The 27,614-nt window shown below is 39.4% G+C and overlaps 2 protein-coding genes across 4 annotated transcripts in view; one reads left to right on the plus strand and one right to left on the minus strand.

Annotated features, from left to right (window-relative positions):
• TEX9 (testis expressed 9) overlaps positions 1–19,833 on the minus strand; it is a 216,143-nt gene extending 196,310 nt beyond the window's left edge. The window contains exons 1-3 of one of the 3 annotated variants that reach the window (XM_060005921.1): positions 19,513–19,833; positions 9,383–9,484; positions 4,809–4,842 (exon numbers count right to left, since the gene is read on the minus strand). In XM_060005921.1, coding sequence (XP_059861904.1) covers positions 4,809–4,842; positions 9,383–9,470 — 122 coding nt within the window. In that variant the 5' untranslated portion in view covers positions 9,471–9,484; positions 19,513–19,833. Of the gene's footprint in view, positions 1–4,808; positions 4,843–9,382; positions 9,485–19,512 lie in introns of those variants that run through there. The other 2 variants (XM_060005922.1, XM_069540484.1) reach the window with 2 other exon arrangements.
• A 143-nt stretch (positions 19,834–19,976) lies between these two features.
• The window catches only part of RFX7 (regulatory factor X7), a 151,117-nt gene continuing 143,479 nt past the window's right edge, over positions 19,977–27,614 (plus strand). Inside the window, exon 1 of the mRNA XM_060005924.1 lies at positions 19,977–20,681. Coding sequence (XP_059861907.1) covers positions 20,521–20,681 — 161 coding nt within the window. The 5' untranslated portion in view covers positions 19,977–20,520. The remainder of the gene's footprint in view (positions 20,682–27,614) is intronic.

Raw genomic sequence — 27,614 nt, forward strand, 5'->3', positions numbered from 1 at the left:
TAAAAAGGTTTTGCACAGAAATGGAAACCATCAACAAAATGAGAAGGCAACCTACTAAATGGGAGATGATAGTTGCAAAAGGGGTTAATATCCAAAATGTATAAAGAACTCACACAACTCAACATCAAACAAAAACAAGTAAAAATTGGGCAGAGGACATGAATAGACATTTTTCCAGGGAAGACATGCAGATGGCCAATGGACATATGAAAACATGCTCAACATCAATAATTATCAAGGAATAGCAAATCAAAACCACAAGGAGATATTACCTCACACCTGTCAGAATGGCTATTATCAAAAAGACAACAAATAATGAGTGTTGGCAAAGATGTGGAGAAAAGGCAACCCTCATGCCCCGTTGGTAGGAATGTAAATTGGTGCAGCCACTATGGAAAACAGTATGGAGGTTCCTCAAAAAACTAAAAATAGAACTATCATATGATCTAGCAATTTCACCTCTGTGTATTTATCTGAAGAAAATGAAAATATAATTCAAAAATATATATGTACCCCTATGTTCATTGCAGCATTATTTACAATAGCCAATGTGGAAATATGGAAGCAACCTAAATGTCCATCTATAGACAAAGGGATAAAGAAGATGTGAGATACATATATATTATATATCTATGTATTATATATATATAAGAGAATATTACTCAGCCATAGATATATACTCTATGTTATCACTTGCATGTGGAATCTAAAATACAAAACAACCCCTCAGGGGCAAAACTGCCCCTGGTTGAGAACCACTGCTTTTGACAAATTATTAAGCAGAGAGTATCTCATACTCCACTCTGAATCTGAATAACCACTGGCAAGAGATGATGATTCACAGAGACCATTTTAATCTTCTCATTAGTCATTATGATGCTTTTCCTATGCAAAAATAAAACTGACAACATTGCAAAAAATACAAAACAAGTGAATAAATAAAACGAAATGAAACAGACTCATAGATTCAGAGAACAAACTGGTGGTTATCAGAGGGAAGGGGAGTAGGGGGTTAAGCAAAACAAGTAAAGGGGAATAAGAGGTACAAACTCCTAGATATAAAATAAGTAAATCATAGGGATGAAATGTACAGCATAGGGAATATAGTCAATACTATTGTAATAACTCTGTATGGTGACAGATGGACTTAGACTTATTGTGGTGATCAGTCTGTAATGTATATAAATGCTGAATCAGTATGTTGTACAATTGAAACTAATATAATATTGTATGTCAACTATACTTCAATTAAAAAATAAAAAGGAGGCTTCCCTGGTGGCGCAGTGGTTGAGAGTCCGCCTGCCGATGCAGGGGACACGGGTTCGTGCCCCGGTCCGGGAAGATCCCACATGCCGCGGAGCGGCTGGGCCCGTGAGCCATGGCCGCTGAGCCTGCGCATCCAGAGCCTGCGCTCCGCAACGGGAGAGGCCACAACAGTGAGAGGCCCGTGTACCGCAAAAAAAATAAAATAAAATAAATAAATAAAATAAAAAGGAAAAAATGGATAAGGTAAAATAAATAAATAATAAAAGAAAGAAATATATTAAATCTGTAACTAAAATCTATCCCAAAGAAAATTCGAGTATAGATGACTTTACTGGTGATTTCTGCCAAACATTTAAAGAAAGAAATAATACCAATCTTGTACAACCTCTTTTAAGGAATATAGAGAGAGCACTTCTTCCTAACTCATTTTATGAGACCAGCATAAGCCTGATACAAAAATATACAAGGAAATTACAAGAAAAGAAAACTGCATAAGTGTACTTCTTATTAATTGATACACACATTAGTATAAAATATTAGAAAATCAGATCCAGAGAATATATGTACTACGTCATGACCAAATTCTCTTATTCTAGGAATAAAAAATGGTATAGGGACTTCCCCAGCGGTCCAGTGGTTAAGACTCTGCCTTCCAATGGAGGCCGTGGGTTTGATCCCTAGCGCGGGAACTAAGATCCCACATGCCATGGGGTGTGGGCAAAAAAATTTTTTTAAATGGTTTAAATTTTGAAAGTTAATCAATATAATTTACTTCTTTAACAAAAAGTGAACATTAAGGCCATATGATTACCTCAACAGATACAAAAAGGCATCCAGGGCTTCCCTGGTGGCGCAGTGGTTGGGAGTCCGCCTGCCGATGCAGGGGACACGGGTTCGTGCCCCGGTCTGGGAGGATCCCACATGCCGTGGAGCGGCTGGGCCCGTGAGTCACGGCCGCTGAGCCTGTGCGTCCGGAGCCTGTGCTCCGCAGTGGGAGAGGCCGCGGCAGTGAGAGGCCCGCGTACCGACAAAAAAAAAAAAAAAAAAAAAAAAAAGGCATCCAATTAAATTAACCACTAGTTCATGATAAAAACTCTCAACAAACTAGGAATAGAAGAGAACCTCTTTAATATGATTAAGTTTATACATAAAAAGTCTATTGCTCACATATTTAATGGTGAAATGTTGAGTGCTTTCTCCCTGAGCTCGGAACAATTCAAATACATTCGTTTTCATCATTTCTGTTAATTATTGTTCCATAGGTCCCAATTAGTGCAAAAGGGTACAAAACAAGAATTATGAGGTATAAATATTGGAAAGGAGCAAGTAAAAATGTAATTCCAGGTGACGTGGTTGTCAATATAGAAAAACTCAAAAAAATATGTACACTATTAGAATTAATAAATGAATTTAGGTAGGTCATTAGATACAAACTCAATATATAAAAATCTATTGCATTTCTATATATTACACTTGCAAAAACAATTAGTCAATAAAATTTTAGATACAACACTATTAACAATAGCTTTGGAAATGGTCTAATATCTAGGAATGAATCTGATGAAAGACATGCAAGATTGCTAAACTGAAAAATACAAAACATTGTAGGGAAAACCACAGAACACTTAAACAAATAGATAAATATACCATGTTCATGGATTTGAAGACTCTGTTTTATAAAGACATCAATTCTCCCAAAATTAATTTATTGACTCAATGCAGTCACAGTCAAATTCCCAGCAAGGTTTTCTGTGGAAATTTATCAGGCAATTCTAAACTTTATACGGAAATGCAAGAGCCAAAAAATCAGGAAGAAGAAATTGTTGGAAGATTTACAAGATCAGATACCAAGACTTAGCATAAACCTACAATATTTAAGATAGTGTGGTACTGGTGCAGTGATAGGTAAACAAACAGTGAAATAGAAGAGAGAGTCTAGAAACAGGCCCATGCCTATACAGTAACCTGATATACATCAAAGGTGCTACTGCAATTTTGTGGTAATGAGATTTTTTTTCAAAACTTGATGCTGGAGCAGTTAGATAATTCATACGTAACAAACTTTAACCCTATTTTATACCATTTACAAAACTTAATTCCAATTGGATTATAGGCCTAATATGAAAGGAAATCAATAATTTTCTAGAACAGAGGTTAGTAAATTTTTTCTGTAAAGTACAAGATACTCAATATTTTCAATTTTGTGGTCCACATGGTCTCCGTTGCAACTACTCAACTCTGCTGCTACAGCACAAAAGCAACCATAGACAGTACACTAACGAATTGGAATCGTTGTGTTCCAATAAAAATTTATTTACAAAAACAGGTGGCAGGCCACATGGGCCATAGTCTGCTGACACGTTCTAGAAGATAACATAGACGAATAATTCCATGCCCTTGGGGTAGGCAGCGATTTCTTAAATAAGACCCAAAAAACCATGAACCATAAAAGATTTATAAATTCTGAAATTCTATTTATCGAAGTACACCATCAAGAGAGTGAACCAGAAAGTCATAGACCAAGAGAAGATATTTGTGATATATATGCATATATATATATGCATGTTTATATACATATATCATAGATGTAGCATATATATCCAAAAAATATCTCATAGCCACAATATCTAAAGAATGCCAACAAATCAGTAAGAAAAAGATAAACAACACAATGAAGATAAACAGCTCAAACAAAATGAGAAAAATCTTGAGTGGGAGTTTTAGAAAACAGAATATCAGCATGGACATAAGTACATGAAAAGATATTCCATATGATTAGTTATCAAGCAAATAAAAATAAAACCAGAATGTAATATCAGTATGGACTCATCAGAACGGCTAAAATGAAAAGAATTGACAATATGCAGTGGTAACCAGATTATGGAGCAACTGGAACTGGAACTTCCATATACACTAATGAAAGTGTAAATTGTTACAATTACCTTGAATCACTCTACTAAAACCTCCTCTACGACCCAGCAGTTCCAGTACTAGGTATATAAGAGAAATGCATGAATATCGCAGAAGGCATGTACAAGGCAAGCCATAGCAGTTTTCTTCCTAATAGCCCCAAACTGAAAATAACTCAAATGTCTATCAACAGAGGAATGGATAACTAAATTGTGGTGTATTCATACAGTGGGATACTATAAGCAATAGAAAAGAACTGATAACATGGATTAGTATAGTAGACATGATATGAAACTAAAAGAGCCAGACACAAAATTAGAATAAGCTGTATGATTCTATTTCTATGAATTTCAGGGACAGATAAAATAATCTGTGGTGGTGGGTACAATGGAGGACCACAATGGAGCATTCTAGGGAGCAGAAATATTCTACATCTTGATCTGGGTAGTGGTTACATGAGTAATACACGTTTAAAAATTCATTGGGCTATATACTTATAATTTGTGCACTTTAGTCTCAGTATGTTAAAACTCAAAAAAAAAACTTTAAAAAATCATAGAAATTTACAGGATATATTTTCACTGAAAGATTCAAACAACACTGAAATATAGAGACTAAAACATTAGTCTTACCTCTGTTTCCTGTCCCTCATTCTTGCTGTCCTCCCTAAAAAAAAACATTAGGTGATTCTACTTCCAAATTATTTTTTATACATTTACATGCACATATATATGTGCATATATATATATATATGTATATGCATATGTATGTGTAACATTAAAAAATTCACATCCACACTTCACAATAATTCTGTAATTTTATTTTTAGCCTAAAAATACATCTCTCAGCTCTTTCTGTCGAATACAGATCAGTCTCATTTTAACAGCTGCACAGTATTCTATTGTATCAATGTAACATAATTAATTAATTTCCCTACTAACGGATATATAAATTACTCCTAATTTTTCACTATTTGAAACAATGTTGCAACAAACTTTCTTAAAATTTCCTGGTGCACACAAACAAGTATTTTCTTTTTTGTGCACTATGAACAATTCTTTTGGCTGAAACAGTAGAAACAAAATTGCTGAGTAAAAGAAATTGTAGAGTAAAAATTTTGGTAAATTCTGCTAAATTGCTTTCTAAGAAAGTCTTACAAATTACATTCTGACCAACAGTATATGAAAATACCTGTTTCCCAACATTTTTATAAACACTAGATATTATCAATCTCTTACACATTTGCCAGTTCTAAGGGCAAAAAAAAAAAATGCAATTCACTGTTATTTTAAATTACTTTTTATTCATTATTTACATTTCTCCTTATGGAAGTGGTTATTTAGATCCTTTGCACATGTTTTTATTAGGTTGCTTATATTTTTATTATCAATTTTGGGGTGTTCTTTATTAAATGTAATAATATATATTTTGAAAATATTTTCTCCTGGTTTGCCACTTTTAACTTTCTTTTTCTTATCATATAGCATTAGCCAGGACTCTCAAAGCAATATTGAAAAAACTTTCATAGGAAAGCTTCTAATACTTCATTAGCTATGATGCTTGTGTATGCAGATATCTTTCATTAAAACAGAGAAGTTTCTTTCTATTTCTGGTTGGCAAAAGTGGTTTTCTTTCTAATCAACCTAGGGGCAGGACAGGAATAAAGACACAGACGTAGAGAATGGACCTGAGGACACAGGGTGGGTGAAGGGTAAGCTGGGACGAAGTGAAAGAGTGGCATTGACATATATATACTACCAAATGTAAAATAGCTAGTGGGAAGTAGCTGCATAGCACAGGTTTCTGTGCTTTGTCACCACCTAGAGGGGTGGGATAGGGAGAGTGGGAGGGAGATGCAAGAGGAAGGGGATATGGGGATACATGTATACATATAGCTGATTCACTTTGTTATACAGCAGAAACTAACGCAACATTGTAAAGCAATTTTACTCCAATAAAGATGTTAAAAAAAATAGATGTCAAATTGTATCAAACGCCATTTGTATCTCTTAATATTTTTTTTATTTTGAATGTAATGATTTGCATTAATATATTTTGAATTTTGAATCAGCCTTGAATACCTTAGATAAATAGCTTAGATAAATCCTTCTTACTTATGACATTTAAAAAATACATTTCTGGCATTAGTAAAGTGTTACTAATACCAATACTTAAGATATCTGTATATGTGTTCATAAGTGAGTGTACGCTTTTCTTGCCAGTTTTAAAATTCAGGCCATGTCAGCTCCAATGTAAATGAGTTAGAAAACTTTCTATTTTTTCCATGCTTTGGATTAACTAATTAATATACCATAGGGATTATTTGTTCCTTACTTATAGAACCATCTTTGTTTGGTGACCTTTTATGAGAGAGCTTTGACTATGCTCTCACTGTTTTTATTGTTGTTGTTTTAAGGTGACTATTTCTTCATGGGTCAATTTTGGTGATTTCTATTTTCCAGAAATTATTTTAATCTAGAATTTTCTAATTTATTATCTTAAATTTTGTATTCATCTCAGATTTTTTAGAATCTACTCTATACTTATAATGTCCCTTTCTTATTTCAAAGGTTGATAATTCTGTCTCTCTTTTTTTTTTAACCTTGATTAAACATTCTAGACTTCTGATATTTTTGCTTCTTTTCAGATGATCAGTTTTAATTTTATTCAGATTAACTCTACTCCTTATTTCATGCATTTCTGGTTTTTTCTTTAGTAATACTTTCCTTATATATTTTTATTTTTCTTCCTTTAGCTTCTTGAACTGTATGCACGATTTACTTCCATTCAATCTTTTCCTATTTTCTAATGCATGCATCCAGGGCTATAAGTTTTCTCTGAGTATGTATAGATTTTGAATTGTATTGATCTCATTGTTCTTCTTGTTGTAGCAGTTAAATATACTGGCTCTGGACTATACTATCTAGGTTCAAATCCCAACTCTGTCATCTATGGACTATGTGCCCTTGGGCAGGTTATTTAACAGAGCTTTGTGTTTCAGTTCTTCATCTGTGAAATAGATGATAATGGAATCAACTTCTCAGGATTATTGTGATAATAAAATGAGACAATCCAGGTGGATCACTTACCACAAAGCTGGTTGTATAGTAACGTTTAATAAATTTTTGGTATTGTTATGTTTAAATAATTGATAGCTTCAGTTTACATTTCTTTTCATTAAAGTTATTCTAAGTTAAAGTTATTTAAAGGTGTGGGTTTTTTATTTCCAAGTTACAAAAATTGTATTCTTTTGTACTAACTCCAAATTTTATTGCAGTGTGATCAAAGAATGTGACCTGAATGATTTCTTATCTGGGAATTTATTAACATTTTCTTTTCTCTCTTTGTTTTAGAAAGTAGTTAATGTTGCATGTGTGTTAGAAGAGATTATGCATTCACCATTTATTGTGTACAGTCCTTTACACCTATTCAGTCAAGTTTCTTTATTGTGTTATTCAAATTCTCACTACGCTTGCTTCCTTTTTTCCTACTTTATCTGTCAATTTCTGGGTTGAAGTCTTCCAAAATAGCTGTGTATTTTTCATCACTACCTGTATTTCTATCAGTTTTTACTTTATACGTTATATTATAAACATGACTTTTGATGTTATATTGTTAGGTTTGTAAAGGTTCATTATTAATTGACCTTTTAGAACTTTCCTCTTATCTCTTCATCACACCTTGTCTCTGCCATCTTTATGCTGCATTCATCCAAAACAGGGGTGGCAGGCAGGCTAAATCTGTCCTGCTGCCTGTTTTGTAAATAAAGTTTTATTGGAACACAAACAGGCCCATTCAATTACATATTATCTATGGCTGCTTTCACACTATAGCAGCAGAGCTGAGTAGTTAAGACAGAGTCTGTATGGACCACAAAGCTGAAAATATTTACTCTCTGGTCTTTTACAGGAAAAGTCTGCCAGCATCTAATTAGATTTTAATTTTATGTTACTAATTTTTAAACACAGGCCATAATTAGACAAGTTAACTAGTTTCTTTCCTTTCCACTGTTTCTTGAATATCTTCACCTTTCTTGGATTCATTATCTATTTTATTAAAATTCATCCAAAAGTCAGTTATCCTTTCAAGGAATTTCTATTGATGATACACATCTGCTGAGTTTTCTTATTTTGAAAATCATGTTTTTAACCCCTAAGATCACTGTTTGCTTCCTTTCCACTAATGTAATAATGTCCTAATCTCTTTGAAGATAACTGTTAATTTGTAGCAAGTATATATTTTACTTATAGTTATATTTTTCTTAAAATAAGATGAAATTTATACTTACTTTTCATTTATCTTTCCACAGGTATTATTTCAGTATTTACTGAGTTTGTTGCCTCTACAAACTTGGGTTATTCTTACGTTGATTAATCTTTTACTTTGTAAATGAAAATTCCTTTTAGTGCTCTACTTCTTCTTAATGTGAGTTGACTCCCGTGATTATAGGAGAAGGGAAGGACATACTGCTGGGCAGAGTGATTTCAGAGCGAGGGGTCTCCCTGTCCCTCCTGGAGTCCATTGCTATTATTCTATCTTTGGCTCCCAGGACCCACAGGCTCACTGCTTTAATCTGGGGACAATTCTAAGCAGGAAAAGGGAAGGAGATCAGCAGTCCAGCTGCTCCAACTGCTATATCTTCATTCATTGCTCTGGTCATTATGCTAGCACCCTCTACGCACTGAATCTGCTCTTTCTGAGATGGGAGCAGCCCTGAAATTGCTTCTAATCCTTTAGCAGTCTTAAGCTTAGGAGTATTTGAGGTTCAGGTGCTCTAATTTGTTTTTCCAAGAAAATTTTCCAAATTTTCTGATACACTGATGACACTTTTTTGTCCCCAGTCCTGTTACCAATTATTCCTCTCCCCCTTCCCCTTTCCCCCATCTCTCAACCTTTTCTGTCATTTCATAAGATTTGGTAGAGGTAAGCTTCCTTCAGTCTGACGTCTTGATTTAATCTTCAAACACAGGATTTTAAAACTAACCCTTTCAAAACACCATTAAATATAATTTATTTGTGGGTGGTAACTTATTATCTTACCATTTTTAAAATTTCAAAACATTTAAAAATATACTCAGAAAGAGCATCTACGACACAGAAAGAACATTGAAGCCCTACTCCAACAGCATCTCTGAGGGGACTCGAAATGAGAAAACGATGTTCACCAATTAGAGTGAAAAGGGGTACTTAGTCTTGAGTCACTTGCCTTTAAAAATAGATTCGGTGGTCCATTCAATTAAAAAGTGTTCCTTCATGGGGGTGGGAGACACCGGTTGCTGCAGAGCTGTAATCATTTAGCATTTTCCGCCTGATAACAAATGACACATTAGGCAGCAATCAGTGACATCTGTGACATATTCAGTCAGAAAAATCTGACTAACAAGCTCATCCTGTTTTGGAATGCTACCCCCGTCCTGCCATACCTCAATCCCTGCCTGCCAAGCAGCCTGTTCATAGCCTGTTTATGAGCTAACTTTAACAGTTTTTAATCCTGATTTAAGGGAACTCTACCCAGAGCAGCTGGAAAACATAAACCCTGACGCCCCCCTCCCTCAATCACACACACACACACATTATCTGGGCTGTTAAGTCCCTGGGAAGAGTAGCTGGTCTCATTGGGCTTTCTTTCGGGACCTCAGAAGGGATACATGTGGATGTGAAATTCCTATGAATACTCTGAGATTCCTCAATTGATTATTAACACCTTCCCTTCTTTCTCCATTTCCAGTGTTGGGTTTATTTGCAGGGGTTGCCTCTGTACATTCTCAGAACTCTCTGAGACAGCATTAGATGAATCTCAAATTTTTCTCTGCTTCGTGTAGGCCAAAAATTTTCCCCTTGCCATTAATGATGCCTATCTCACTATCAACTGTGCCCCAATTTCAACCTGGCAGGGTTTGAATGTCCTTCCACACTGATCAAAAAATCTCCTGTGGCAGCTGCCTCTGGAGCAGTGTGGCTTTGGATGACTAAGACCTGTGCTTTAACAGATTTTCAAGTGGTGGCACACGGTCCCTCAGCTGCTGGCCCATTTGATTTTCAGGGGCCCTGTTACTGTCAAGGTCCTTGTCCTCCACCATCATCCTATGTCTTCCCTTCCCTTCTCCACCTCCTCAGGAATATACAGGAAATTCACATTTATTTGGCTCTTACGAAGTATAAAACATTGTGCTAGGTATTTTCACAAATATTTTTCATCAAACATTCAGCATAACTATGTAAGGGAGTCCTATTTCCCCACTTCTACCACTTTGAAACCAAGGCTCAGAGAGTTGTGAGGGACTTGTCTGGGACTACAAAAGTAGCAAGGGGTATGGCTGGGATTTGGGTCCTGGACTCTCAGCTCTGAAGCCCAAAGGATGTTCCTGAGAGTGAGCCTCAAGCCTGGCCTGTCCAAGAGTGTGGATCTGAATTCAGATGAGAAACTGGAGGCTGAAGGGAGAACGTAGCCGACTCTTCTACTTAAAAGGAAGAGGGGGCTTCCCTGGTGGCGCAGTGGTTGAGAGTCCGCCTGCTGATGCAGGGGACACAGGTTCGTGCCCCGGTCCGGGAAGATCCCACGTGCCACGGAGTGGCTAGGCCCGTGAGCCATGGCCACTGGGCCTGCATGTCCGGAGCCTATGCTCCGCAACGGGAGAGGCCACAACAGTGAGAGGCCCGCGTACCGCAAAAAACAAAACAAAACAAAAAAAAGGAAGAGGGCTGGCCAAAGTACCTTTAAAACTGGTGAATCATAGCACCAGATGTCTAGCTGAACAGACAATATTTGGCTGCTTGGGAAATTTTTGTATAGTCACAGAGACATGAATTTTAAGTATGAATTAACTAAGTTCTTAGTACATGCACTATTATTACGGACAAGCTATTGAGTTTTCTTATTAGCCCATTCTGCTTTTTCCTGCATCCTGCCTTTTTTTTTCTTGGCCTAAACAAAAGGAGTTCTCTCTAACCCAATAATTCAATTCAACAAACATTTATTATTTGGCTACTTTATGGTAGGGACTGTACTATATGTAGGAGATACAGAAAAGAATAAAAACATAGGGCTTCCCTGGTGGCGCAGTGGTTGGGAGTCCGCCTAACGATGCAGGGGACACAAGTTCGTGCCCTGGTCAAGGAAGATCCCACATGCCGCGGAGCGGCTGGGCCCGTGAGCCATGGTCGCTGAGCCTGCGCGTCCGGAGCCTGTGCTCCGCAACGGGAGAGGCCACAGCAGTGAGAGGCCCGCGTACCGCAAAAAAAAAAAAAAAAAAAAAAAAAAAATTATAAAAACATACATCCTAACCACATACAGTTCACAGTACTTGGAGCCAACGGTGGGGAGGGTAAGTACAAGAAATTGACAAGTAAGCCTACAATTACCATATAATGAGATAGTGTCTTTGACATAAGGCTGTGTGAGGTCCTAAAGGACCACAGAAAAGGGACAGCTAACTCAACCTGGGTGCGGGTGAGATGAGGAATGGATAAGGTAAGACTTTCAAGAGGATGCAATTCTTGACATTTAATTGAGCCCTTCAGATGGTCAGGACCATAACTGCATGTGTAAGAATCTTTTGGAAGAGAGAGATCCACCCTAAAGTAAGGTAGCAATGGAAACCTTCTCCTGAGGATCTGAGGAAATAAACCACTTGCTAGAACTGCACTGGAACCTAAATGGACTTTTAGTTCCCTAGCTCTCTTCAAGTCTGTATGAAGTCACTTAGACTTTCTGCTCCTTGGTTTCTGGTCAGTTATTCTGGATTTCCCCAAGGCCTGGCCAATAATCTGCTCTTCCTCATTTGTGCCCTCTTACTCTGGAGCTCCATCAAAAAATCTCCCCAGTTTCTACCCACCTCTGGGCCTATTGCTCCTACCATTACTAAGCAACTATCTTATCTTCCGAAAGCCTTTTCTGCTTGTCTTCTCACAGTTGCCTCTTACTTATTCCCTCTTCTGGTTGCTGCTGCCTAATGCTTTCTGAGGTCTGCCTCACTTGTGTCTCTTAGCTACTTTATTTTTTTTTTACCGCCAACTGCCTAACTGTCTCTCTTTATCATATTCATATTCTCCAAGAAAGGAATCAATTTGTTAATTAATTACTAACCTCTTCCTTGAGCAAAGACCTTATATTTAGCCAGCTCACAGGTCACCAGGGGATTGGTTGCCCTTATGTTGGATGCTGAGCCCTGTTCCAACCACAGACCCAGGGTTACAAGTGACGAGGATGGAGGCTTACATCAGCTGAGCCCTTTAGAGGGTAGCTACAGAAGGCAGAAATCTGAGAGCTTGGCCAACTCAGGAGAATGATGCTAATAGGTACATTAGAGGCACTATAAATAGGAAAAACAAAAGATTTTTTAAAAACCCATACTAACATCAAACCACAATTCTTACTTGGTACAACTTCAGGTAATGGGGGCGGGAGGGAAGGATGAAGAAAAACAGGAAGTTCCTGGGAGTATGTATATTTATATACAAAAAAGAGCAAAGAAAATAAATGTACCCAAGGAAAGGACACAAGTTGCCCTACTTCATAGGAAAGGATCTTTCCTGAGGTTCCTAAGAAGAAAGTCCAAAGACTTCCTCCTCTTCTCAAATACATGAGGGATGACATAAAGAGTGTAGTGAACGTGACTGTTAGTTTTATGTGTCAACTTGACTAGGCTAATGTACCAGTTATTCAATTAAATGCTAACCTAGGTGTTGCTGTGAAGGAATTCTGTTAGATGTGGTTAACATCTACAATCATTGGACTTTAAGTAAAGGAAATTATCCTTGATATTCTGGGTGGACTCCATCTAATCAAGTGAAAGGCCTTAAGAGCAAAACTAAGGTTCTTCCTAAGGAAGAAGAAATTCCACCTGTAAACTGCAGCGCCTGTTCCTGCCCAAGAGTTTCTGGCCTGTCAGCCTGCTGGCCTGCCTTACAGAGTTTGGACCTATTAACCCGCACAATCAGGCAAGCCAGTTCCTTTAAATTATATATTATAATAGAAAAATTACAATAAATATTGTGATAAATATGTGATCATAATGAATATTACAAGAAATTTATAATATATTCTACTGGTTGTTCTCTGATACAACCCTGCCTTATACAGCGAGGACAGAAGCAGAGATTTGGAATTTGGTACCCAGCACAACCTTTATCATCAGCTATTCACTCCGGTTAGGCCAGTCTCCTGTTTGTCTCTTTAGTCATGCTGATTTTCCTGCTTCTGTTCACACTGCTTTTCCCTTCTGGCTTGCTGACATTCTCTCTCCCACTTTCACAAACTTCTTCCCTTTCCTTACACTCCAACTCTGTCCGAAGCCCTCTGTGAAGCCACCTCTGTTTTACTTTTTTTTGGCCCTCCGTGAAGCCACCTCCATTTGCTCTTTGCTTTCTCTTAACTCCCTCAGCAGTTATTAGCTGTGCCATTCACTGTGATGCTTAATCTTACACATCTCGCTTAACACTGCTTTGTATATAGTATCCACCACTAGTTAGGTTTAAAGCTGTAAGTACAAATTTGGGCGTGCAAGAAATGTCACGTTTCTTTATTGTGTTTAAATCAAATTAAATTCACGTCAGACTTAAATGATCCCAGCCTTAATTCCACTGAAGTAGAAGGAACTCCAATCCCAGTTATTACTGGGCTTCTCTCCGTTCTTCCCTAGAAATGCACTAGAGTCTGGAAGATTTATGTTGAGCCCAGAAAATGGGGGAAGATGGACTTTGACAACTTCATTGTTCAGGGATACATGGTCCCTAGAAGCCAAGCAACAGCTCTGCTCATAGACCAAGAGTGGTAGGGCGATCCAGCCTCCATAGGGTCACCATGCATCTGTCTGAGGTCTGGCTATCACTTGGGGTGATCGAGGAAACAGGGCTGGTGTCCCCACTACTGCAACCCTGAACTTTGACTCTCTTCCAGTTTGGGAAATTTTTTCATTTGCCACAGTTCCACCTACGCACAACCCCTCCTTCCTTCTCTCTCTTTCCTCCTTTCCCTCACCAGATGCCCCTACCTCTTGAACCCCCTAGCAAAATCCCTCTAGGAGCAAGGAACCTGGAAGGCAAATTGCTGGGCACAACTCCAGGGGTAACAGCATCCTAAGGAGTTGTGGTCCAGGAGGCTTCAATTACAATGTGAGTGGTGCCCCCTGGAATGGTCTAATATGGAGCTCCTGTAAACTTCTTTCTGCCTAGAAACACAAAACTCCCTTGAAGCATGTTTGGAATGGAGAGGAGGGAAAATATAAGGGGAACATAAACCAAATTAATAGCTCAATAAATTATCCTGGCACACACTTATTTTTTTGTTTGTCCCCTGCATTTTCACTTCATGTTTAAAAATATGTGTGGGCTGATATGTCTATGTTCCAATTAGATTATGAACTTCTTGAAGATTAGAACAATACTGTATTTACTACTTATTTTTTTTAATTTTTTTTTTGATTTATTGATTTATTTTGACTGTGCTGGGTCTTAGCTGTGGCACGCAGGATCTTTGTTGAGGCATGTGGGCTCTTTAGTTGCGGCACGCGAACTTCTTAGTTGTGGCATGTGGATTCTTAGTTGCGGCACGCATGTGGGATCTAGTTCCCCGACCAGGGATCGAACCCAGGACCCTGCATTGGGAGCACAGAGTCTTACACACTGGTCCACCAGGGAAGTCCCTTACCACTTATTTTTAAATCTTTCTGTAGTTTCAGCATAATAATTAGTATATAAGAGGGACTTAAATGTGTCTTGAACTGAGGAGTGATGAGTTTGTGGATTACTGACTAGGCTCTACCAGTTCAGACTGCACCAGTGCTGACCTCCTCATTGTAGGACTGGCTCTAGTGTCTTTTTACTGTCACTTTTAGGGTTAGGTAAATATGCTTTTCCTTTACCAGCTTCTGTTCATAGCTGCTGCTGGCCTGAATTTCCAAGATCTCAAATTGCTACTTGGGGCCATGTAAACATTTCTTTTAAAATTCAGACGGATGATATTAACTTGAACCTTCTTTCATAAAAAAAGAATGCAGGTCACAACATAAACGTGTATTGTAACAACAGTGGAAAATTTCTAAATGAAATCAAAGCAGTACCTGGCATTCATTTTCACAATACCTTTCACTTGAAGAGCCAAGTACATTACGAGAACTTTATCCCAATAATCCTTAGGAGTAAGTAAAGGGACCTGACAGAATGACTGGTATAGATAGGGTCACATAGCCAGGTAGTGACAGGGTTGTTAACACCTTGCTGCCTTACCCAGTTTTTGAATAGTTAGGCCACTTCCCCTTAACAAACCATTGTTTTGATGACATAATAAAATATTTGCGCTCTAACAGGAGAAATCATATTTTCACATCATGCTAACATTAGTAAGTATGGCATGGAGAAAATTTAACCAAATTTGCCAATATGCACCTGGTTTTGAGCCTTCCAACCTCCCTCTTCTGTAATCTTGCTTCCTCTTTGTTGTCTTCCCCCTGACTGCCCTCACCTCCCTCCCTCTAATGCTAGTAAAAGACTGAAAACTCAATTACATTACAGCACTGGAACTTGATACATCAGCTCCCCTTGTACTACATGCATTTTGAAAGACAAGAGCTTAGTCCAAAGAAATTAATCATCACTTTCTGATACACAGAAAGTTTTTTTGGAGATGGAAAGCCTTCCTTCCCTGTTCCCTTAAATAATAACATGTAGATAATTACATATTCCACTTTCAGCTGCTAGAGGGAAAAGTTTGCAATGGAAGAAGGCAGAGAAAGTAATGATAAAGGAAAAAAGGATGAGGGAATCCTTTGTTTTTAAGAGGGAAAGGAAAAGAGGGTAGAACCTGATCTTTTCCACATCTGTAAACCACCATACTTGGTGGAAATTAAATGTACACTTTAAGCACTTAACCAATATTAACCAATGATGAGCCTATTTGAGGCCTCATTTTGTCAGAACAATCGTAACTAACACAGAGTAACATTTAGTAAAATGGGCTGTGTCTCCCTCCCCTCCTTTCCCTCCCCTATACACTCCATTAAGGATCTGAGCACAGAGCTAACACTGGGTTCTGCATTATGCACTCATCTCATGTGCCCTTTCATGGCTTCACACCAGTGTTCATGCTGCTCCTTGACCTGAAAACATCTTCCCTCAGTGTACTGCCTGTTGAACTTCTATTCACCCGATGAGACCCCATTCAAATGATAGCCAAGAGGCCTTCTCCAAAAGCTCTTTTACCTTGAGCAGGACCAATCCCTCCCTCCACTATACTCACCACCTTGTGTAACTAGTATATATTAATAGGTCTCTCTGCTCCCCAGAATGTAAACTACTTCAAGTTAGGACCAGGTCTTACCTATCTATCTATTTATTTATATTTTCAATGCCTGACACACTTATGTATGGGGTATAATAAATGTATGATAAACATATGTACATAAACATATGTACTCCTTTAGTTTCATAAAGGAGACAAAGTTTAGACATAAGAGAGCAAGATGGTATAATGTACTGGGCTAAGAAAATTCAGGTTAGGTAACTACTCAATTCAACAAATATGAACACCCAGGAGTAAGGAATTGTGTCCCGGGATTACTAAGATAAAATAAGGCTTCAAGGTACTCACGATCCGCCTTATAGATTGTCTTTCTCTGTGTACAGCATTTCCCTGGTTTAGGTAACACCTTATGTGTTTCTCACAATAACCCTGTGAGATAGGTAATGATTTTCATTTTTATAGAGATGAGAACAGAGGGTTTGAATTCCTAGGTTTTCTGACTCTCAGACTGGAGTCTTTCTTCCCCACTACATCAGTGTTTCTCAAAATTTTCCACGGGAGTACACTTTCCCAGGGAGAACAGACTTATACTCCTCAGGGTTGAGAAACAAAAGCTCAAAATTTAGTGTATTCTCTTGAAAATTCATGTTCACTATAATGTTTTCCGCTACTTCTCACTGAGTCAAACCGAAGGTCTGAGGAATTCAGCCACATTGATTCTGGGTCCCTGAGGGACCTTAGTACAGAGTTTCATAACCAGAGGGGGGCAAACACAATTTCAGAAGCACCATGGCTACACTGCCACCTTTACTCGAGGTATCTGGGTTTGGCTTGAGTCCCCACCCACGATTTTGAATAACTTCATCAGATTTCTTTTAGGTTTCTACTGGTATAACCGTATTCACCGCCCTCTCGGAAGACGGTAACAAAACACACACTCCACTCCCAGATTTTAAGTGAGCAGTGGGGGCTGACTCTTTAAAGCCTCCCTGCAAGGATGTCCATTCTGGCAATAAGATCTCTTAAGTCTGACATTATCTGCGACCCCTCTCATTGCTGGTTGAACCTAAGAGTCCCAGATGTCAACCCCCCGTGGGCCCTTGAGGGCCCACAGGCTCAACACTGCCCTCTCGTCAGGCCGCTAGAGGGCAGTTCAGGGTTGCGGCTCTGCTGTGCCCTCTAGTGGCTGCTGGGATGACATGCTCTTTTATGGAACCTATAAAACACTGAAAAATAGCAGTCGGGAAGTCAGCCTGTGTGACACCCGGTAGTAAATTTTAAAAGAAACGTCTTGGTTCTCAGCTTCCTTTTCTTAAGGCGTTTGGCAGTCTCAGATACATTACCCTTCTTGGATGAACCTCCTCCCTAGGGTCTCCCCCTCCCAGGGTGTGGCAACGTGGAGCCATCATTCTCTCTTGGCAAGGTAAAAAAATTAGAACCTGGGAGACTTTGCAACTTTCCCCAATGCCTTTTTACTCCCTCCATCTTCCCCATGGATATACAGCTTAGACATGCATTCAAGATTTTTCAGTATAACTTCATTTTCACCAAGGCTTGTAAGCTCTGGCATTAGACTTCAGGATTCAAATCCTGGCTCCCTCATTTACTATTTGGGTCACTTTAAGAGTGTTAACCTCGCTAAGCTTCTGGTTCTGTAAAATAGGGAGACTAGTACTACATTATACAATTTGGGGATGACAATATATGGAAAGTGCTAGGTCGGCCTTGCACAGTAAAAAGTGCTCAGCAAACATCAGGCATTTTCATTCTTCAAAGCTTCTGTCTAGTGCACAGCACGTCTATCAATTTGGTACAGAAAAAAAGCCTGTTTTTACATAGAACATAAGGGTCCATAAGCAAAATGAATTCATAAACAACTAATATTTTCTAAAAATGGCTAAGCGAATAGTGACCCTAGGTTATGGAAGAGGGGGCTTGTTTGTGTGGCAGAGTCAGTGCAGTGGGTTTCAGGGTGCGAAGGAATCCAAGGGGCTTTGAATCCTCATGGAGGAGCTGTCTAGCACGCAGGTATCCTTCCTCCCTCCTACTCCTCCTGCTCCCACCACGTGCAAGAACTCAGGGGGAAGCTGGGAGTGGATTCTGTGAGTCAGGCCTGAGGGCACAGTGGTGCAAAAGCGAAAAGGTTCCAGGCCAAGGCAGGGAACCTAGAACTCCAAAGGCCAAGAAACCCAAGCCAATCAGATTCCCCACCCAGGAGGAGTCTAAAAGGTGGCAGGGACTCACTGCCCAAAGTCCAAGCACTGCAGGAAAGTGGCCAGAGAATCTGACAGGTAGAAACCTGATAGAAACTGTCAGAAAAGTTAAAGCAGAATAGCTCATAACACCCACAGGCCCATAGAAAGGTCAGTGTGAGCTGAGCAGCTGTTCCGTCTGGTGCCAGAGGCCTTGGCTGTAGTCTTCTACACCCAGGCAGTTTAGGCCTCCCTGATCAGCCCCACCTAGAAAAGCCAATTCTTCTGCTCTTAAAGGGGACTTGCATGTTTCTGGCAGGGAGTCTTACTCTTGGTGGGCAAAGCTATCTCTTAAAGATGAGTAGCGTGGTAGGGGGCAGAGAGTACGTCCAGGGGTTCAACTGGCTCCGAAGGAAGGAGCTTGTGGCTGGAGCCTGAGCCTCCATGTTGTGAGAACTACACGCGTTTCTTTCCGAGGCAGGCAGGGGCCTTAGCTGCCAGGGACCCTGACAAGCCGCGACTTGAGCTGTGCCCGAGAGCTTGGGTTGGCTGGAGAGCGGTATAGAGGAGGAGGGAGGGCAATCCAGGAAAGGGGGTGGGGTGGGGAGGGAGGTGAGAGGAAGAGCACGAGCAAAGGCACGAAGGAAGAATGAGTCTGCGGCGCATTGAGAATGGCATGGAGACTTCACTGATTGGAGCCGGGAGTTCTTGCACGGGGATGGAGGCAGCTATGATTGGATAGCTAAAGTGGGGCCAGATTTGGAGGGCTTTGAATGCCCGACCGAGGAGCACTCAACCCAGCTCCTGCCTTGCGATTTCCGTTCAAGACTGAATGACCTAAAGGGTGGTTAATTCCAACGGGTGTTCTTCTTTGGGGGCTTCTGAAAAGTCAGCTTATGCTCTTACCTGCTTCAGTTCTCTTCCTTTACCCAAGGAGAAAGTAATCCTCACTTGCCGAGGGGAGGGAGGATAATGTTGATTGATTTCACTTTACTTGCTTGGAGGATGCAAAAAAAAAAAAAATCCCATTTCCACGCCAAATGTTAAATTTGGTTTCTCCTCCTCCTCCTCACGCAAGTTCTCTTTCTCTCGCCAGCACCTCCCCCCACGTTTTCCTGCTCTCCTCCACCAGCTCGGCCAGTCCCCTCCTCGGCCCCGGCGGCTCACGTTCCGGGCCCAGCTGGCCCGCGCCCGCCCTCCGCGCCCGTGCGCCTCCCGCGCCCGCGCGCGTATCCCGCACACACTGGTCCACGCCCCCCCCACCCCCCCCCCCCGCGGCCGAGCGGTAGGTGTTTTGCCGTCTGCGCCGGGCCGCAGTGCGGCTGCGCGCACTGGGCTGCCTCCGGGGCTGGCAGGGCAGCGGTGGCCGCGGCGGCGGCGGCGGCGGCGGCGGCGGCGTGGGGAGTGGCGTGGAGCCGAGCCTGGGGCTGCAGCAGCGCGGGGCTGCCGGAGTAGAAAGCCCCGGGGGCAAGAAAGGAAGGCCAGGCCGCCAGGTCCCTGAGCAACCGTTCTCCTTGGATTTGGGGGAGCCCTGCCCCCCACCTCGTGTTCAGACGCCCCCTCCTCACCCCCCCAAGCCCCGGCCGCTGACGGGAGGAGGCGGCGGCGGCGGCGGCGGGGGGCTGAGGGGCGCCGCCATGCCTCTCCCGCGGTGAAGCGCCCCGGCCGTAAGGAGCCGCTCGGTCTCCCCGGTGATGTCCCCCAGGCGGCAGGCGAAAGCGACTCACTCGAGCCCTGGGGTAAAGGCCTAGCTTATCCAGCTTCCTTCCTCCTCCTCGTCCTCCTCCTCCTCTTCCCCTCCCCCCTCCTCCTCTCCCCCGACGTCCTCCCCTCCCCGTCTCTTCCCTCACCCTTCCCCGCGCCCCCATCTTCCCTCCCTCCCTCCCCCCGTCCCTCCCCCCCCCTCCAGCAGCGATGGCAGAGGAACAACAACAGCCGCCACCACAGCAGCCTGATGCCCATCAGCAGCCTCCCCCCAGCGCCCCCAACTCGGGGGTGGCTCTGCCAGCCCTTGTGCCCGGGCTGCCAGGGACAGAGGCCAGGGCGCTGCAACACAGGATCAAGAACTCCATCTGGTAAGAGGATCCTCCATCGCTGGGGTAAAAAAGCCCAGGCACATTTCTGCTGCAAAGCGGGTGGGGGGCGGCGGGCAAGGGAGCCGAGGAGGAGGCTGATGCATTCATTGAATGGGGGTCTCCACAAAGTCGGGTGCATATTCATAGGACCTCTGGAGGTGTGGGGACTTTGCATCAGCTCCTGGGCTCCGGAGCCAAAAAATGCTTTTGCCCCCTCCTCAATTTCGAGTGCAGATAAACAAGTCATTTATGTTTTTCACTTATGTGTAAGAGGAATACGGGTCGAAATTAAGTCATGGTGCATGATGGTAGCATGAATTTGGGACTGAGGAATGTAAAATGTGTTTACTCCTTTTTGCAGTCATACTGGGAGGAAGAAGTGTATTGTGAATTTTCACCAAACAGACACTGTGCGTAAGAATATTAATATGCAGCACAAAACCTAATGTGTCTCTTCCTTTCAGTTGGTTTAGCTGCTGTTTCTGGATGTTTTTGCATTCTTTATTCTGAGATTAAAATTCTCTTCCAGGGATCTTAATCTTTGCATTGATTGTGAAGAAAGGGTTTCTTTAGTATGAGATATTTTAAGGTGGTAGTTTACACAGCAAAGTGATTTTCTAATTTAAAAGGATGTGTTTAATTTAAAATAAATGTGTTGCCATTCCGTGTGTCTCTTTTTAGAAACCATGGATGAAATATCCTTTGCTATTCCTATACTTTCTTGTATGATAATTTCTAATATTTCAACATTAGATTAAACTCTGAAAGACTGGTAGCAGTCTTTTAATAATTAAATACACTGACTTAAGTCTGTCCTCTGTTAGAGCCATTGCAAATATTCTTTGAACATGAACTTGCATTATTTTTGTAGGGTTCTTCATTAACTGACATGTTTTAAGAAGTGTAGTGCTATTTTAAAAATGGAAAGCATTATTTGGAGTTTAGTCTAAGAGACTGCTTTTAATAGAAGTTTAAAAATAGAATTAAATGTGGTGTTTAAAAAAGCTCTGATTTTAAAAATGAGATCTTGCATGTTCATCATTGAATATGATTACTGAAATATCAAAACTCCTTTTTTTGTATTGCAACTTAAAAAGTATAAAACAACTGGCCTTGCAGTACAATATTTACACATTTAAAAACAGTGACAATTTTTGAATAGAAAATTAAAGTTTGTTATATAGTAATTTCATTATTTTCTTGGCATACATCCATATTGTCATGATGATAATATGAAGTAGGTCAGTGCAGGCTTTAATAGTTTCATACTACACAGTAGTTGGCAGCTGAGTATCTTGCTTTCAGTTTTAATTTTAAAATGAAGTTTAAATATTTTAAAGGAGAATTTTTTAGGGTTAACAATAGTCCTGCTGTGACAGTTTGAATAGGTCAGATAAATAGGATTGCCTTGTGTGTGTGCGTGTGAGAGAGAGAGAGAGAGAGAAGGCTTTATTCTTCGATGGATGCCCTACGCCCTTTTAAAGCTGTAATTTAAAGGAAGAGATGCTTAATCTCCTTACTATCAAGGTTTCCAGAAACCAGGTTTTTTTTCCCCCCTATTAACTTGATGTAACTAGTGTCTCTGAAATCTGAATTGAGCACTTTGGTTTTTACATTCAGGTAAGGGACATCCAAGTTAAAGGACTAAAATCTTTTAAGAAAGGCAAATTTGAAAGTTGAATTAGTAAGTATATGTTTTAATTTATTATGAGAACAGTAAGGGAAAGGAACCTTCACCTTATATTTTTAAGATATGAATAAGTTGTATAGGCAGTGGACTGAAGTGTTTGAATGATAATGATAGTGGAGTGGTGCTCTTTTTGGTAAATCATGTGATTTAATTATTCTTTAATTGATAATTTATATTTACACATCCATTACAACTTAACCGCGCTGATTTTAATGTAAGAAAAACTTCTGAAGTACAGTGTGCTTCAGTTTTTGGTACTTGCTCTGAAAAGAAAAACTGACAACAAACACCTTAATCCCCAAATGTACAATTTTATAGCTTCATAAAATTGTACTGGCACACTTAGTAGCATTTAATTTTAAGCTTTAGAAATCCTATTTGCAAAAATTATTTCTTTATATTTAAAACTTTAGAATAAACAACGTTTGTGGATCATAAACAACGTTAGTGGCTCTATGTAATATATAGACTCATAGCTGCTGCTCCGCAAGACTGGATTTATGTTATTCATCAAGTGACTATATAAAATAAAGACATTAGAAAGTGAAATCTCCTTCACCACAATCTCTTCCTACGAAATAGTGTGTGTATGTGTATAAAATTAAAATGACTTTTAATAGGTAAGAGTACAGTTCTTTAGGTATCTCTTTTCATTTTTTTGAAGCAACAGTATCTTTTTACCAATTATTTTATCACTTGATAATGTTCTGAAAGATTATCAGTTTTGTAGTACATCCTGTATCAACCTTTGGTATCATTACTAATGAGAATTTAAAATTGCATTAAACAAATGTGGCATTTAATAATTATCAAAAGGGTTTTGCATTTAGGTTGATCATAGTTTCTAAATAATTGGACTTGCAGGTCACAAACAAGTCTGAACTTGTCCTCCTATTTTACACATATACAGTATGTGATGTAGGCCTTTAGCTGGATAATGAATTATTTATTATGTCAGTTCATAATTAATCTATTCTGTTTAGTAAACTAAAATACTGTTAGATAAAAGTATGACCATGGTTATTTCAAGCATTAAAAATGAGTCTTTGGAAAAAATATTAAGTATTCAGAGTTGAAATCATGGTACTTAATGATTAACATCAGAAACCAGATTTCTTAAGAATTGGAAATATAATGTATTTTTAAGATAGTTCTACAAAATAAAGTTACTAACTTGATAACTTGATAGTCTTGTAGTATTTGTGTAATATATTTACGGGTATCTTCAGCTTAAGTCCAATGTAACGAGCCTGTACCTTTCTTGGTCTTCCTTATTCCCACTCCATAGACAGAGGTCCAGATCACTTACACAACTCACTTGAAAGGAGATTTATTTGCAGAGGTGTGTTTTAATACTGAATATGCTATAACATAGTATTTATATTTTGTAAGTAATAGAAAATAATAGAATTCTGATATAAACTTTTCATTAAAAAAGGAAAGCTAGTAACTCATGCATTTTTTCTAAATAAAAACTCATACTGGCAACCTAAAACAAAGCCACAATCTAACCTCACTGCAAACTTCTTTAACTTACATTGCACCCCTCTTTGGTTACCTGAAAAAAGAATACTGAAGCAAGTTTTTCCTTCCTCTTATCTCCCAGTGTCTTCCCAGTTTTAAAAAAAAAGAATGTTTGTATTTAATTTAGACCAAAAGAATTTAAGTGCTTTTCTTTTCCTTTTTAAAGCAGTTTTTCCTGAAACTCTGATAGAATAAAATTACTGTGGAAAAATTGCATTTGAAATCACTCTGCCTGTTTGTGATTAGTTATGTTTAAGAATAATCATACCTGCATGTTTGGGGGTGATTAGCATATTTGGAATTAGACTGTCACGTAGACGACAAACATTTACCTATAAATTCAAAAGAAATCATGATGTTTCATTGTAGAAAATGTTCTAATACTGTATTTACTCAACAAACAAATTCAGGGATTCTTAAAAGAATTCATTATTATCAGTTATTATTTTTATTTATGTAACTATTTGCAAGTAAGACCTTAAAAACCATTTTTTTAAAACAGTTCTATATGATGTGTCATTATTCTACACAGTTTATGGAAAGAGATAAATTGAGTGACAGGGAAGCTATAGGATTCCTCTGATTCATTGTCAGATCCTGGGAGCAGTGCTGTGGCTATAGTTCCTTGTCTTTATTTAATCCTGTAAGTCATACAGAGGTCTGAATCTGGTACATTTTAGATTTAGAATTTAAACCCAAATTGAGCAATTTTGTTTTACTCTCTTATTTCTTAGTTGCAGTGAGCAAAGTACGGCGATCCATACGTTTTTCTTATTAGCGCCATATTTGTTCTGATTTCTGTCCCCTGTCATAGAACTCAGTAGTTCAGTTTTGTTCTTGGCTCTGGGACAGGCAATTTTTAGCTCTAAGGAATAGTTATTGTTTCTTCAACTTCAGTGGGAAACATTTGCTATAAAGCTCATGACTTTAGAGTTTACTTTAACCATAAGCCCAAGATTTTCATTTTGCTTTAAAATTAGAGACTGACTAGTACATCAGCTGGCTTTTAAACATTTTGATTAGTTGTTTGACATGTCACCTACCGAGTTCAACCTATCTTCCATACCAAGCACACCGAAGACTTAGGGTCCTTTTAGCTTGTCTGTATTGAGGCCAGCTGTGATGGTGCATCCTAGCACTAAGTGTTTCTGATTCCAGAAAGAAGGCAATTCCTTGTTCTCCTCTATGATCAGAAACTGATGAAATTGTCTTCCCTATTGCTCAGATAGGCAAGTTAGGCAGTTTCAAACCCCTCAACTTTATGGCCTCGTTTAACTTAGGTACTGATCATGTGTGTGTATAAATTATTGACCAGTTTGCTCTCCCCATTGGGAGGTGTCTTGAATGATGTAATGTGCAGAACTGATTTGGTTTCTGTGTCACTATTAGTTTTTGGTATTATTGGGGGAAATGAACTTCACAGTGGTAGGAAAGGCAGAAATGTCTTATTTGTTATGAAAGACGCTTTAAATAAAAACTTACGTCAAATCACTTTTTATATTAGAAAAATGTTACACACTAAAACTGTACAAATGAAAATGAGCATTGTCGTTCACTCAGATTTCAACACTTTAAGCAAGAACAGTGTTTAAGTACTCACCTGAGTACCTGCTGTATACAAAGTACTATTCTAGAGACTGGCATTTGAGGAATGCCCATTCACATGTAATATTAACCTAAGCAAAAATGTGCAATAAAACGTCTCTTTCATTCAGTTAGAGGACCAGGGAATGCGGTGACAAGTGCCAGAGCATGGGAAAAGTAGACCCCTTCGTTTCCTTGTCTGCAAAATGAAAGGTTTATGCTAGATGACCCTGCAAGTTCCTTTAGCTTAAATTTCTATGGCTCTTTTACTAAATTAATATTGACAGCAATAATAAAGCAGACCATAAGTACAGTGAAAGACTAACATTTAATTAATCAACAATCAGCAGAACATTTTCAATGGACGGATTGTTAGGTTTTGTCAGTGTTTTCTTGGGTGCTAGCCCAGGAGAACTACCTGAAGGTGTAATTCACTTATTGTTACCTCGTGCAAGAGTTCTGTTACATGAGATTCAGTCTGCAAATATTTATTGAGCATGTATTACATTTAATGTATTCTAAGAGCTGTTGTTGATTATGCAAAAATATGTGAGACTATGTAGTGCTTCCCTGGTGTTGGGGAGTTTACTAGTTGCTAGTTGAGAGATTGCACTAGGGGGGTTATTTGTGTGATTGTTTTGTTTATGAAGAGGTGCTCAATACTTAAGAGCATGTCACATAGGAACTTTTCTCCTGTAGTAATAATATAATATTTTAAGGCAGTAGAGAGTGTTATATTGTAAATTTGGTTATGTAAATAAGAAAGGTGTGTATTCTTTTCAGAAAATTGAGTGTTGAGTTGAGCTTCACCACTTTATTCATCAAGGGTAGACATTTTTTTTTTTTTTTGTGGTACGCGGGCCTTTCACTGTTGTGGCCTCTCCCGCTGCGGAGCACAGGCTCCGGATGCGCAGGCTCAGAGGCCGTGGCTCACGGGCCCAGTCGCTCCGCGGCATGTGGGATCTTCCTGGACCGGGGCACGAACCCGTGTCCCCTGCATCGGCAGGCGGATTCTCAACCACTGCCCACCAGGGAAGCCCCCTGCATTTGGTCTTTTTAGTTGCTTTCTTTTCTGCTTCCTTGAGGTTCTAAAAGTTCAGGTTAAAGAAGAGTAACATGGGCCAATAAGAGGAAGACTCTTTCTGCCCTGGGCAGGATAATAAGGAACAATAAGCTCTGAAACCTTAATGCACTTGATTGCTGACTATGAGATTAAGGTAGTTAACGCTTAACCTTAACCCACATGAATAAAAACTTTAAAACATGATTTAATTTTTCTTTCTTGAGACGTTTAGTTTTTTCTGTGTCATGGACTGTGTACTTCCTATTCATAAGAGGAAATAGAAAACAATGAGGTTTGGTTAATTATGCACAATACCTCTATCAGGCATCTATTACAGGAGCTCCTATATATATTACAAGAATGTGTGGGAGGTGAGGTTTTGTATCTCAGAACAAACTGAAAACATACAAGTGTATTCCTTGCTATTTGTACCCTATTTGGTTTCTTAATTTGAAGAGTGAGAGGTCGGAGTGACAGGTTCCGAATCTGTTCTGTTTTGGAATTTGGGGAAGCAAGAGTACATATGGTGGGAAATACCATATCCTCCAAATAGCTTTATCTTAAAAAAAAAAAAAAAAAATTCCTGAACCTGTTTGTGGTGGTCTGGGTTTGGATAGGAAGGGTTCAGATAGCAAAGGATACCTTTACACTCATTTCAACACAGGATTCAAATGGACTTGAACTTGCATGCCACAAGTCTGATTAATGAGTGATGCCTACCAAGGGCATGGGAATAGGAAGTGATGGTACATATGCCCTATATTTACCTCCCCTTTTCTTTCTGAAATCCGTGATTTTTAGAATTTGAGCTGTGTTATAGGTAAAGCATCAGAACTATTGGTTGTCTTGGAGGATGATTCCCTAGAGCTTTGGGGTTGCCATCTGTGATTCCTAATTTTAAGATACAAACCAAGCATATAGAGCACTTGGGTTTGTGTTTTTCATTCTTTTCTTGTGTTTTTATTTTTCTGTGGCTTTCCTATTTTGATGATCCTTTGCTGCTAAGTAGCTTCAAGATGGGAATGGGATTACTGTATTAATTGGCTACTTCAGTTTGTATTATCCATAACCC

The sequence above is a fragment of the Delphinus delphis genome, chromosome 2 (genome assembly GCF_949987515.2).
Source record: "Delphinus delphis chromosome 2, mDelDel1.2, whole genome shotgun sequence".
Lineage (NCBI taxonomy): Eukaryota > Metazoa > Chordata > Mammalia > Artiodactyla > Delphinidae > Delphinus > Delphinus delphis.